The sequence below is a fragment of the Crocuta crocuta genome, unplaced genomic scaffold (assembly GCF_008692635.1).
Source record: "Crocuta crocuta isolate KB4526 unplaced genomic scaffold, BGI_CrCroc_1.0 scaffold374, whole genome shotgun sequence".
NCBI classification, from domain to species: Eukaryota; Metazoa; Chordata; class Mammalia; order Carnivora; family Hyaenidae; genus Crocuta; species Crocuta crocuta.
The window spans coordinates 1909737-1923763 of NW_027532613.1; the positions used below are offsets into that span (position 1 = coordinate 1909737).

General features: G+C 48.5%; 1 protein-coding gene across 1 annotated transcript; it reads right to left on the minus strand.

Annotated features, from left to right (window-relative positions):
• Positions 1-1411: 1411 nt before the first annotated feature.
• LOC144245119 (nicotinamide N-methyltransferase-like) lies at positions 1412-5324 on the minus strand. The gene is made up of 3 exons (XM_077780521.1): positions 5132-5324; positions 3522-3729; positions 1412-2409 (listed from the first exon to the last, which is right to left on the minus strand). The coding sequence occupies exons 1-3, from the start codon at positions 5280-5282 to the stop codon at positions 1977-1979; spliced, it is 792 nt and encodes a 263-aa protein (XP_077636647.1). The 5' UTR covers positions 5283-5324; the 3' UTR covers positions 1412-1976.
• Between the last annotated feature and the right edge of the window lie 8703 nt (positions 5325-14027).

Below are 14027 nucleotides of genomic sequence, written 5' to 3' on the forward strand. Positions count from 1 at the left end.
CCCTGTTCTCTCACAGGAATCCCACAGGCAAAGAAAACGTCACGTCTATCGCCTGGTGTCCTCCTAAGGCCATGTTTCTTAGCAGTAGCATTTCTTCTGGTGGGAGCACCTTTCCAACCACCACCCTCTCTTAGAACTCATCTTGGCTACCACTTGCTCTGAGACACCTTCCTCAGTCCCTGAGCAGGAATGAGTCCTGCCCCGTGGTGTGCTTCCCGTCACCACCCGTCTCCCACGCAAAGCCTGCCTTGCAGGGGAGTCCCAGGCCTACTCAGCATGCCCTCAACAGAAGTGTGTTTCTTGTTACCCTAGTGACTACCTCCCGGAAAGCCAAACACAGTGTCCACTCACTCAGCCCACAAGGTATAAGTGGTAACTTGAATATCATGAAAGGGAGTCCTTAGTTCCTTGAGGGACCGCCCATGTAACTAACAGCAGAACCCCAGGGCCCCAGGAAAACACACCCTGGAGACATGTCCACACTTGAAGCAGTGAGGTGGAGCCCTGGGCAAGTCAGTCAGGCCGAGACCAGCTGCCCCTGACACCCTCCCTGTATGCCCATCCCCCCTTGCTCTTTGCTTTATGCTTTCCCAGCCCAGCCCAGCTCTCTGCCTGCACACTCCGGGGTACAACCGGAGCTCTCCCTGGAGGAGGTGCCCACACTCAGCCTCTGGGTGCATCTACTGGTGGCTAACTCCCAATCTGATCCTAGGCTTTGAGAGTCAACTTCTCCTATCGCTCATGCATGCACACACACACGTCCACATATACACACAAGAATATACACAGATACACAGACATGGGGTAGAATGTGATCAAGGCCTCAGATATTGCAACTGTGTTTACTGTGAGGACCAGCCCTTGGCAAACTTTCTGACACTTTCCTCGCACAGTGCCTGGCTTTGCGCAGGCACTCAACAAATATTTGTTGGATGAATAAATCACTTGCTTACCCACTTCCCACCTCCCACTAACCGTCCCCGCTTGGGCAAATTCTCTGCCCACTTGAAGTGCTGGTCTGAGCTACTACGCCAGAGCCCAGGTGTTTTATCAGGGACCTCCAGGGACAGTGCCACCAATTTTGTACCCAGGTGTCAGTTCTTCCTGAAGTTCACCAAACGCACTATGTTATTTCTTCTTGGTCTCAGCACACACTACTGCTCTTCGTAGACTATTCCTGCCCCATTCTTTTACTTGGCTCACTCCCCACACACCCCTCACATCTCACCGCTCTGTTGCTACTTCCTTCAAAAGTCTTTTCCAAGTGCCCCATGCCTGTCCCCAGCTGGCTTAGGTGGGTCGCACTGGACAAAGGAGAACTTCTCCAGCTCCCTCTAGAACTGCTTATTCCATGCACATGGAAGGTCGGTGAAAACAAGTACGACATCGCACACATAGTTATTTACCAGGTGTGTTCATGTTATATATTTGGGGAGTCACAATAAGTCTGGGGAAGGGTCTTAATATTTCCATTTCAGATATGGGGAAACTGGGGCTCTGAGATATTAATGGCCTACCTATCATCACAAGAGCCAAGTACCAAAATCCATGTCTTCTTGTGCCAAAGCCTGTGTTCTTTTCATTTTGTTGGACGGGACAGTGGTCTCATCGGCGGGGGTGAAGATGCGGATGAGGAATGAGCTCCGAAGGCGAGAAGTCCACAGATGCTTCATGTACAAGAGCGTGGGGACTCTACCCTCTTCACACCCATGCAACCCTGAGGTGCCCTCAAAACTAGGGGAGGCAAAGCTTTATTTCTCTGGCCCAATTCTTCCCCAACCCTGGGACTTCGGCAGAGGATATTATAAAGTTCTCTGCTTGAGATGAACAGCCCTAATTATCTGGCGATCATGTATAATAAGACTCTAAAAGCATTTGCTGGGAAGGGTTCTAAAAAATGCCGACTGAGCACAGAGGAAAGCAAATGGTGTGGCCAAAGGACCCTGCACGCTCACACCCCTTCCGAGTCGGCTACGTTAGTCGTTTCTCTGGGCCACAAAGACAAACAACCCCGTGTAGTTTGAATCCTTATCCGACAGGGTCTCAGCCATCCGCGTCGTTGTCTCCAGCTTCTCGATGGTGAAGCCGGATGCCAGCAGAGCTTCACACACCAATTTCTCCTTCAGGGGAAGACAGGGGAACTTCTTGTCCCCTACCATGAAGAAGTTGCTGCCAAAGGTCCCGCCCAGCACCAGATGGCCCCTGGGCCGGAGCAGGGTCCTGAGGTGACGCAGGGCAGCCCGGAAGGCCTCCTCGGTGAGGCAGGCAGCCTCCAGACACAGGGAGGAGAGGACGCAGTCCGCCAGGGGCAGCACTGCGGGTTCCAGGGGCTGCTCTTTATGAACGTCGCACTTGAGCACCTGTCGCACGGTTCTCCTGAGCCGCTCCTCCTTCTCAGCCCACTTGTCTCTGGGTGGAGGGAAGAGGGAAGTGTGGCCAGCTGGGTCAGCCTCATCGTGCGAGAGGCGTACATCACACTCGCCATTCTCTGCCTTTCACACGGATTCCCAGAATATCAAGTCACCAGACTTACAGACCAGGAAACTGAGTCCCAGAAAGGGGTACAGTCATGAAGGCAGCTGTGGACAAAGTCAAAGCCGAGGACCTGCAGACCCCGACCTTTCCACCTGCAGGCTCTCACCGAGCAATGCATGCCTGGCACATGGCTTTTCTCTCTCCACTAGGCCCATGTTTAAATGACCCTGGTAAGTGCAACAAGAAATGGAAAGTCAGCCTGAAGTCAGCTGAGCAGAGCTACAGAGCCAGCTTGGCCGCCTTTGCTGGGGGCCTCCGGGGTCTCCCCGTGTCTCCTGGCCACCCCACTCAAACTCCTCCTCACCTCATACATTCTCTTCTTACCTACACCTCTTCTCAGCACACAGGACCCATTCATATTGAGGTACGATGGAGACTGGCACTTAAAGGTTTACTCTTTACAGTTCTATATTTTTAAAAAGTCACAGTCTAGGCCAAAGGAATCATGATCAATGTATGTCTGCAACCATCTTACCTAACTGGGGAGAGTGTTATTCGGGGAGTGGAGGTGCCATGGTGGACCTTCCTGGTGCCCTGAAATTATTCAAGGTCTTAATTTTAGGCCCGCCTCTTGCGATCTACAGAAAGATTCCATGAGTCTGGAGCCACCTGCAGGTTGTAATTGGAACAGCAGGCCATTGGCCAATCAGAACGGCTGTCTGCCCTCAACCACCAGCTGGCTGCCACCCTGTAGGTCCACATCAGCCTTGGGTCACGCCTTGGCATTCTCGGTAGGCGCTCATGACAATTCCCTTTTGGCTCTGGATCTGTCTATAGCCATCTGTTTCTGTTCCCTCTTTCGCTCTTTACTGGATTCACGTCACACTCCTCCTCCTTTCTTCTTCTTGGGGCCCCGCTAACTTCCTTCCTTCTTAGTCCCCACCTGCCTTGCCATTTCCACACGAGGCCCGTGATAAGTTCTCGATTCGGAGAGCTAAGTGCAGCTCGCGTCCTGGCGACCCTAAAGCAAACCACAAACCCCTTACCTGTCCCCCTCAAGCTCACACGCATGTTTCACCACTGGGGACCAGTCAAATGCCCCTGGCATCTTCTTCAGCCACTTTTCCAGCTCCAGGTGGTTCTTGTCCGTGTAGTCAGTGGCAATGATCTCCTCGAAACACTCGCAGGCGGAGAGGAGCTGGTAAATGCTGGGCCCAGAGCCAATGTCAATCAGGAGCTTTCCTTTCAGCCCACCTGTTACAGAACAGACACGTTCTAAGCCGTCAGCACCAAAGCACCGCTCTGAGGGCCTCCCAAAGGCTCCTCTCTCTCTTTCTCACTTGGAGAGGCTGTAGGAGTCAATCATTTGGGACCGTAAACTCCAGCATTCGGGGTACTGCCTGCTCGGACAGCCTTAGGTACTGCACACACTGCCAGCACTGGGCGTGGAGACGGAGGAAGGAGGGGAGAGTGAGCAGCAGGAGAGCCTATCTGGGGTGGGTGAGGGGGGAACTATTACTAGAGGACCAGCTTTGTCATTTCAACTGCCAATTTACCACTGTAAATAAGTGTTCAGAGAAGGAATCTGGTCACATTCCCAGGGACACTGGCTTCCACATTCCAAGCACTCTTCACTGAAGGGTCCTATGGCCCCACTGAGACCATCTATAACATTCCACAGAGCAATCAGCAGACATTTATTGGGCACCAACTGTATGCCTAGGCACTCTCTTAGCAGTGTGAGAAGTGGAAGGAGAATACGGATCTGCCCACAGGGCCTTTGGCCTCCCCTTCTCTCCAGCCAGGGAGGGGCTGGGTTAGCACAAAACAGCAGCAGCATTTGGAATCTGGCAAGGGGCTTCCAAGATAAACAGCAAGGCAGCAAGGACCGAAAACCAGCTGGACTGAGGGATCCTGACCCCTGAGCTAGGCCTGCTCCTTTGTTCCTGGATTCTGCTGCTACGTGTTGCTTGTTTCCCCTTCATTCGTGTTACCTGGAGGCTCACCCGCGGCAAGCATCAAGGGTTTAAGAAAATCTGATAGCAGGGGATTGTTAATTGGGGGAATTCTACCTATTGGGTTATGTTTCCTTCTCATGTGAATCATGAAAAGATCCCCATTATTTGATTTTAGTGGTCCAGGCTGCCGAGCACCTTTCTCCCCAAAGGGGCAAGTCTGAGAGCCACCCACCCACGATGTCTCCACGAGCCGCAGTGGTAATCACACAGAAGAGTGAGTGAACGCTTCCTATGCTGAATTTGGAAAGAGGCTTCCTACGCTTTCTGATGCCCTGCGCAGCTTCTTTGGCTAGGGACTTCTTTTGTTAGAAGACAGGACTACTCAGGACCATGAAAGGTCACAGCTCCTCAACCTCATGGGAAGAGAAAAGCTTGCCCAGAGACCTCAGAGCGGTTTGGGGCATCCCACCACGTGCTATACATCAAGTACGTCTACACTCATCCCATAGAGCAGGTCTACAACGTCTCCAGGTCCAAAGTTCCAGTCAGTTGTCTAGCCACCCTCTCTCCCCACCCCTAGCCCCACCATCACCCTGGAACTCGCCCTGGGGTTGAAGAAGACCAGCATCTGATTTTTAAATTTGCATCCCTACCCTTCCCCCCCACAAACCTCCTCCAGGGTTCAAGGAAACTAGTACCTGATTTAAAAACGGAGTGGTAGTGTTTTAGTAGGAAATTGAGGCATTCATCACCCACAGGGCTCTGGCCCATCTTGAAGTAGTTCAGGTAGACTGTGGGTTCAAAATACGTCTGGTAGATATCTGGCGTCGTGGATTCCTGGAGAGCCATAGAGAATCCTGAGTTTGTCCGGGAAGGAGCAGGCAGCCTGATGCACGGGGCCTTCCTAGTGGAATTCAGACTCGGTCACTCTGCCTGGCCTCAAATACTTGGGTGAAGACCAGAACAGCCAATGAAAGCATTCCGTGAGCCCTCCCCCCTTCAGCCATTAGCCTCTGTCACACTTGGCAACTCCTGTCCTGTTCTCCAGTTCCCTCTGCAAGTAGTGGGCCCCTCCTCGCCCCCACCCCAGTCTCCAGCCTTGTCAGTGCATTTGGGTCGTGTGGCAGGATCCCTAGGCCCTTCTGCTCCACAGTATTGCATCGTGCTCTACAGTGGGTTTTCAAACTATGAGAAAAGCACGTAGAGTTTTTAATCGTCTCCCCGGTGACCGCCAGTATCTACGGCTATTCCAAGGAAGGATACGTCTTAGTTGTTTTTTGATCTTTAGTGTTTTCTTTTTTTTTTTAATTTTTAATGTTTATTTATTTTTGAGAGAGAGAGAGTGAGAAAGAGTGCATGAGCAGGGGAGGGGCAGAGGGAGAGGGAGACACAGAATCCGAAGCAGGCTTCAGGCTCTGAGCTGTCAGCACAGAGCCTGATGCGGGGCTTGAACTCACGGACTGCGAGATCATGACCTGACGCTTAACCGACTGAGCCACGCAGGTGCCCCAGTCTTTAGCGTTTTCTGGACTACGCCCACTCCCACAATGCCTGGTTTTGGCCCCAGACAACTTATTGGATGTGGACAATACCTAGAAAGTAGAGAAGCTAAGAGGAGCAAGTTTTAGCTGAGGGGTGAGGAGGAGAAGATAATGACCAGAGATGGGTTTAGTTTTGAGACACTCAGGTTGGGGCTGAAAAACCTAACCTAACCTGGATCCAAGTCTGGAACGACAGAGAGATCTGAGCTGGAGCTACCGATGTGGAATGAACACACAAAAACTACTTATTCTATAACTGAACGGAATTTCTTCGTCAAGTCCCATTCAACTGGGTGGCAGACATTATATCTCAATCACTTAGAGGCTTCCTTCCCCAGGCCCCAAGGAGAGGGAATTCATGTGGTGCTGGGCAAGGACAGCTGGCATTTGTCCACGCTGCTGACATCTACTAATAATTCCATTGCATAACCCGTCTCAGACTGCTGATTAACAAGGGTTGCAACATTCCCTTTTGGGAACCTCCATGCCCCTGTCTCTCCCTCCACCCTATTTCCATTTCCCACTCAGAAGCAAAGGAGGTCACTCTGCCACTCCCACAGGATGCTCCGGGCTGTGAAGTAACCGCAGTAACATTTCTTCTGCTCTGGTACCATATTGAGAGTCTCGGGTTTCAACACTTCCTTAGCCTCTACTCAGGGAAAGGGCATAGGCCTCCTTTGTTCACATTTTCTTCAACAAATAAGGATAGAGGAGATATCAAAATGTAATTAGTAACACAAATCTGATTGATTTACATATTGAGCTCTGCAGTCTGAACACAGAAAGTATATACCCTTTGTGAAAGCTGTCCGTGGAATATTCAGGAATTTTCTGTACATGAGACAACAGAGAAATTATAAAACTTCTCCAAAGTAGAAATACTATAAAATAAAATACTCAGATCAAAATGCAATAAAACAGATATTCATTACAAAACCAGAAGAAGAAGGTAAGATACTGTACCACACACAAAAATGTTTTTACTTATTATTTATTTTTTATTTAAAAAATTTTTTTAGTTTATTTATTTTGAGAGAGAGAGCACAAGCATGGGAGGGGCAGAGAGAGAGAGAGAGAGACAGAGAAGTCCAAGCAGGCTCTGCACTGTCAGGGCAGAGGCTGGTGGGGGGGGTTCAAACTCACAAAATGCAAGATCATGACCTGAGCCAAAACCAAGAGTTGGCCACTCGATTGACTGAGCCACCCATGGACCCCTATTTTTTACTTTTTAAAGTTTATTTATTTATTTTGGTAAGGACAAAGAAAGAGGGAGACAGAGAATCCCAAGCAGGCTCCACACAGAGTGCAGAGGCTGACGTAGGACACAGACCCATGAAACTGTGAGATCATGACGTGGGCCGAAACCAAGAGTTGGATGTTCAGCCGGCTGAGCTACCTAGGTACCCCCAGAAAATTCTTAAAGTTTATTTATTTATTTATTTTGAGAGAGCGGGAGACGCAGAGAGAGAGTGGGGGAGGAGCAGAGAGAGGGAGAAAAAAATCCCAAGCAGGCTTTGCACTGCCGGCGTGGAGCCTGTTTTGGGGCTCAAACCCACAAACGGTGAGACCATGACCTGAACTGAAACCAAGCGTCAAACACTTAATTGATTGAGCCCCCCAGATGCCCCTCTACCACACAGAAATGTTTAAATTTTCTCTGAAACATTCTTGGATCGATGAGAAAAGGCAAACAAACATTTTTAAATATATAGAGAAAACAATCACATAGATGAAAAGCTATAAGATACACAACAGTGGGGAATTTATGATCTTAAATATTTATATTAAAGAACAGAAAAAAAAATAATAAATTTGGGAACTACATCCAGACTTTAAAAGGATAACAAACACATTTAAAGAAAGCATAAGGATAAAATGAATAAAAAGAAAAGCCAACATGAATACATGGACAGGTAAGGAGCACAGAAGCCAAACTGGAGGGAGGGAGGGAGCTGGAGGCGGGAGGCAGCGAGGAACACAGGGAAGGTAAGTGACAGTTCCAAACACTTGGTTCGGAAAGGGAAGAAAGGCACCAGCCACCAGCCACACGTGCATAGCCTCAGCCAGAGCGAGAAACACTACATATTTCGGCAGTAGAGCAAAAGGCAAGGATAGGGGCCAATGCAAGTCAAATTTAGAGAAATGAGTGGAAATCGGAGAGTTCATAGCTGGAAATTGTGTTTTTGCTGAAAATGAGAAGGAAAGTACATGTGTGTGAGGTTCGAGGCAGCACCAACAGTTCGTGGAAGGCAAAGACGAGGGAAAGACAGAATTGTTAGGTATTTTCAAAGGCCTAGATGACTCAGTACAAATTCGGTCTTGGTAGTTCGGTGTGATTTTTCCTCCAGAAAATCTGAAAAGTCTGGGTAGGGGAGAAGCAAAGACACAAGGTTGAGGTCACGTTGGGATTTTCCTGGGCAAGTGGGATGTAAGGTGAATGGGCAACAAAGTCGAGGGACAGCCATCTGCCTATTCATTCGTTCAAAACACATTCATCGAGCACCTATTACGTAATATGATAGGCTAATATTGAAGAGCGCAGACTCTGGAGCTAAGCTGCCTAGATTCAAAATCTACCTCCACTATTTATACGATACATCCTTGGATGAGTGATTTAATCTATTTTTTTGTCCCCTCCCCTTTTATCTGGAGTTCATGATGTTAACGGCCTACCTCACAGAAGTGTTGAGAGCAGTAAATGAGTTCAAATAAATAATTTACTCAACATAAATAACTCCAAGAATTTGGAACAGCAATGTCACTTCTGGCCACGCCAGAGTAACAGATACTGGAATTGCCTTTCACCATAAAAACTACCAAACTGAACCGAATGTGTGACCCTGCTGCTTTCAGGGATTGGCTAACAGACAGCACAGAACCGCAGTCCCATGAAGTGAGCCTAAGCTTTTACCAGCTCTCTGCCTGGGGACACTCTCCTGAGACGGCGAAATCCAAGAAGAGCCCAGTAGTCTTGCCGAGCCGAGAAGGCCAAGATCAGAATCTGGAGCTGCTAGTCGGGACTGCGTGGGGCTGGCGCCAGGGAGGAGGGAGTCATGTGGGTGGGGGCCCAAAGTCCATGTGGGTGTGCATTCTTTTGCTAGAGTTGCTAAAACAAAATACCACAAACTGGGCGGCTTAGCCAACAGAAGCTTACTCTCTCACAGTTCTGGAGGCTGGAAGTCTGGATCAAGGCGTCTAGCAGCGTTAGTGTGTTTTGAGGGCCGTGAATGAGAATCTGTTCCATGCCTCTCCCCTGGTGTCTGGTGGTTGCCATCAATCTTGGACATTCCTTGGCTTGTAGGTGCATCACCTGGATCTCTCCCTTCATCTTCCCATGGCTTTCTCTCTGTGTCCAGTTCCCCTTTTTAGAAGGACACTGGTTATACTGGATGAAGACCCACCCTAAAGTCTTCATTTTAATTTAACGACCTCTGTGACAACCCCATTTCCAAATAAAGGTCATATTCTAGAGTACTGGGGGATTGGATTTCAATGTATCTTTTGGGGGGAACGCAATTTAACCCAGACCAGGGACTCCCTGTCAGTTTCTGTCAAGAACTGGGCCGCAAAGGCACAAACTGAGACTTCATAAGAGACTGTGTAGCTGAGGAGTCGAGTGAAGAATGGAAACACTAGCAGTCACAGAGTGCTGGGAGTCATCGTTTCAGCCAGAGTAGAGACAGCTTCCCATTGCCCCATTCAGCTGCCAGACCAGAAATGTTATGCTTTGGGAAGAAGGATCGTGCTCTAGAATAAAGGCTACTTTAGATTTACCCTAACAACCCCCTTGACAGGTGCAAGGAACGCCTCTAAGAGATTAATCCCTTGCCAAAACAAAACACAACACTCTTTAAAGGCAAACAAAATAATCCAGACTCTTTCCAATAGATCACCCACAATATCTAGCCTACAATAAAAACCTCCTAGATATTCCAGGAACCAGGAAGAGGTTACCCATAAAAATAAAAGCTATCCATGGAAACAGACTCTGAGGTCATCTGTATGATGAACGGACCAGGACCTTAAGGCAGTTATGCAGAATGTGTCCAAGGAGTTAAAGAAAAATACAGTCTTAATGAACAGCAAACGGGGAATCTCAACAGAGAAATGAAACTTCGGTTTTGTAAAGAAATTCTAGACTGGAATATACCATTTCCGAAGTGAGGAAACCACTGGTGGCTTTAACAGCAGATTGGAAATTGGCGGAAGTCAGAGCCCATAAACGTGATGACAGAGACATAAAATCTGTGTATAACCTTTGACTCCCCCCAAAAGTTACCTACTGATAGCTTACTGTTGACCGGAAGCTTTACGGTAAGTACAAATAGTGCATTCATTAACCCATATTTTGTATGTTATGTGTATAATACACTGTGTTCTTACAATGATGCAAGCTGGAGAAAAGAAAATGTAATGAAGAAAATCATAAGGAAGAGAAAATATATTTACAGCACCGTTCTGTAGTTATTGAAAAAAGTCACGTATAACGGACCCGTGCAGTTCAAACCCGTGTTGTACGAGGGTCAACTGTAATTACCCCTTTTCTCAACAAGTCAACAACATGGGCGGGCGTGGATCTGAAACGAACAACAGACAGATGCAGTGTGTGGTCCTAGCATGGCTCCTAATACAAACAGATTGACTCTCAAAAGTCATTTTCGGGGCAATCAGGAAAATCTGAACATGGACCGAGCGATGGTACTAAGAAATCACTGCTAATTTTTGAAGGCATATAATGCCATTAAAGAAATGCAAGAAACATTCATTTAAAAATGCATACATTGGGGGCGCCTGGGTGGCTCAGTCAGTTAAGCATCCGACTCTTAATTTCGGCTCAGGTCATGATCTCGTGGTTCGTGAGTTTAAGCCCGATGTGAGGCTCTGCACTGACAGCATGGAGCCTGCTTGGGATTCTCTCACTTCTTCTCTCTCTGCTCCTCCCCTGCTTTAGCGCTACCTCAAAATAAATAAACTTAAAAAAATGCATACATTGAAGTAAGCAGGTGGGAGGAAGCAGCAGATGCCTGGGATTTTCTTTAAAATACTTCAGCAGAAACAAAGAAGAGAAAATGAAAGAAAAAGAAAGGAAACTGAGGACAGGTAAAGCGAGCGGGTAAAATCCTGATAGTGTTGGATCTGGGTGACAGGTTTTCTGAGGGGTTCAATATTATCCTACTTTTTGTGTATCTTCGAAACTTGTCAGCAAAACAAGTTTTCGACAAAGATCGCAAATTGTGTCTGGCACACGGTGTTCCGTAAGCGTGTGTTCTCATAACAACGGCGTGGCAAGCGCCATTCTGAAACTCAGGGATGTGGTGGCAGAGACCGACGGGACCCTGGCTCTCACAGAGGCTCCACGGAGGAGAAACAGGAATGGACCAGGATGAGTATAAATAAAGAAGAGAATGTAGATGGTGATAAACGTGATGAAAATCAACCTATAGATGGCATGGTCAGGGAAGACCCCGTTAAGAGGCAATATTTGGGCTGAGACCTGAATTACACCAGAAGGAGGCAGGCAGGAAAGACAAAAGGAAGAGAGGGCTCTCGGCAGAGGGAACAGCATCTGCAAACGTCTGCCCTGTCTGAGGGCGGGCGGAAGACAGTGAGGCTGGGGAGTGGTAGAAGGGAAGCGAGAGGTCAGAGAGGTAGACCTGGTCAGGTTATTTAGGACCTTCATCAGCAGCAAGGAGAGCGTAGCTAGAAAAACTGGAAGGCCTTTGCTAGGCCAGAGCAGTACATTTGGGGAAATTCCTGCCTGCAATAACCCTGGAGGCAGACCAAGTGTCTTCCGAGCACAGAGTGAGGAAAGAAGCAGATGTCAGTGGAAACAAGTTGCTGTCCAGCTTTGCAGCAAGATATTCTTAGCAAGGGATCAGTTCAGGAAAGAAATGGCAAGTTTCCAAGAAGAAATGAAGGAACATAGGGGAAATCCAGAAATTTGTGTTTTCTTGGATAGATTGTAAGGTCACTGCTTCTATGTGCTGAATTACAAGAAATAAGACTGGACAAGCTTTCAGGCAATAAAGGCTCATTATTTAAAACTCTCTTACGAAGGGATCTGGTTCTGTGGCAAACATCAAATTAAGAGTGTTGCCTTGGGGCGCCCGGGTAGCTCAGTCAGTTAAGCAATCAACTTTGGCTCAGCTCATGATCTCACTGTTCTGGAGTTCAAGCCCCATGTCGGGCTCTGTGCTGACAGCTCAGAGCCTGGAGCCTGCTTCAGATTCTGTGTCTCCCTCTCTCTCTGCCCCTTGTCTTCTCGCACCCTGTCTCTCTCTCTCTCAAAAATAAACATTAATTTTTCTTTTTTTAATAAAAGAGAGTTGCCTTTTCAGGGGCGCCTGGGTGGCTCAGGCAGTTAAACTTCTGACTCTTGGTCTCGGCTCAGGTCATGATCTCACGGGTTCGTGGGTTCGAACCCCATGTCGGGCTCTATGCCGGCAGCACAGAGCCTGCTTGGGATTCTCTCTCTCCCTCTCTCTCTTTACCCCTCCCTTGCTCGTGTGCTTAAAGAAAAAAAAAGTGTCACCTTTCCAGATGGCCCCAAGGTAGCCAACAGGAAGCTGACAAGGAGGCTCAGATTTGAGGGAGAAAACAATTAGTAGTAATAATAATAATAAAAGCGTGTTCGACAGCTAGAGAAGCCCTGCAGGGGTGATTACCAGCGTGAGGGATGGACTGGAAGCAGAGGTCCGAAGCCTGGTTTTAAAGAAACAGAGTTGCCAAATATCCATGAACCCAGCCTAATAATGCCTTGAACCACACTCGTTCCCCCAATTTGTACAAGTGGGAATTGGGTTGGTGGTGAACCTATAGTCCCAAGGGAGGCCCAAGTTCAAGGACCCACTTTGGATGTGGCCAGGGCAGATAGTAGTCAAGAGATGCTCTCCCACAGGCTGGACCCAAGAGCTTCCGCCAGTGACGAGGGTACTTTTCCAAGACAGGAGATCCAAGGTCTAATTAAAGAACTTTTTCCACTACCGGGGCAGGGAATCTTCACAGATGCCTGTGTGCTGGGCTCCATCAGCTCTGGAACAGGCACGTGTATGCGCTCCGTTCTTTTCGTGGCCAAAGGGCATTTTTGCTGTAAAGGGCACAAGGGGATTGGACACCATCTCCCAAAAACTCATGTCCACTCTAAGCTCAAAACATGACCTTACTGAGGGACGCCTGAGCGGCTCAGTCGGTTAAGCGTTCAGCGCAATTTAAGCTCAGGTCATGATCTCACCGTTCATGGGACAGAGCCATGTGTCCGGCTCTGTGCTGACAGTGCAGAGCCTGCTTGGGACTCTCCGGCTCTCTCTGCCCCTCCCCTGCTAATGCACGGGTGCACGCTCTCTCTCTCTCTCTCTCTCTCTCAAAATAAATAAATAAACTTAAAAAAAAAAGAGAGAGAATATGACCTTACATAGAAATGGGGCCTTTGCTGATGTGATGAAGGTGAGGACGGAGAGGCGATTGTACTGGATGAGGGTGGGCCCTAAATGCACTGAGACAGTAAACCACACAGAGACCCCCACAGAGGTGGGGCTGCTGCACAAGCCAGGGGACACAGGAGCCAGCAGGAGCTGGACGAGAAAAATTCTCCCCTAGAATCTTCAGAGACAATGAGTCTCTACCGACATCCTGCTTTCAGGCTTCTGGTTCCCACAACTGTGGGAGAATAAACTTGTGTTGGTGTAAGCCACCAAGTTGCAGAAATTTCTTATGCCAGCCTTAGGAGTCTAACGCAGAGTGTCCTGCCCTTTAAAGGCCTCTGTCCAGGGGCGCTTGAGCGGCTCAGCGGGTTTAGTGTCCCACTCTTGACTTCAGCTCAGGTCATGATCTCAACGTTTCATGGGTTTGAGCCCTGCATCAGGCTCTGCACAGCACTGACCGTGGGGAGCCGGCCTGGGATCCTCTTTCTCACTCTCTCCCTCTCTGTCCCCTCTCCCAACATGGTATCCCTCAAAATAAACTAAAAAAAAAAAAAAAAATAAGCCTCTGTCTAGCAATGGCACAAATGACTCCTATTCACACTGACTGCTGGCCCTCAGTCACCTGGCCACCC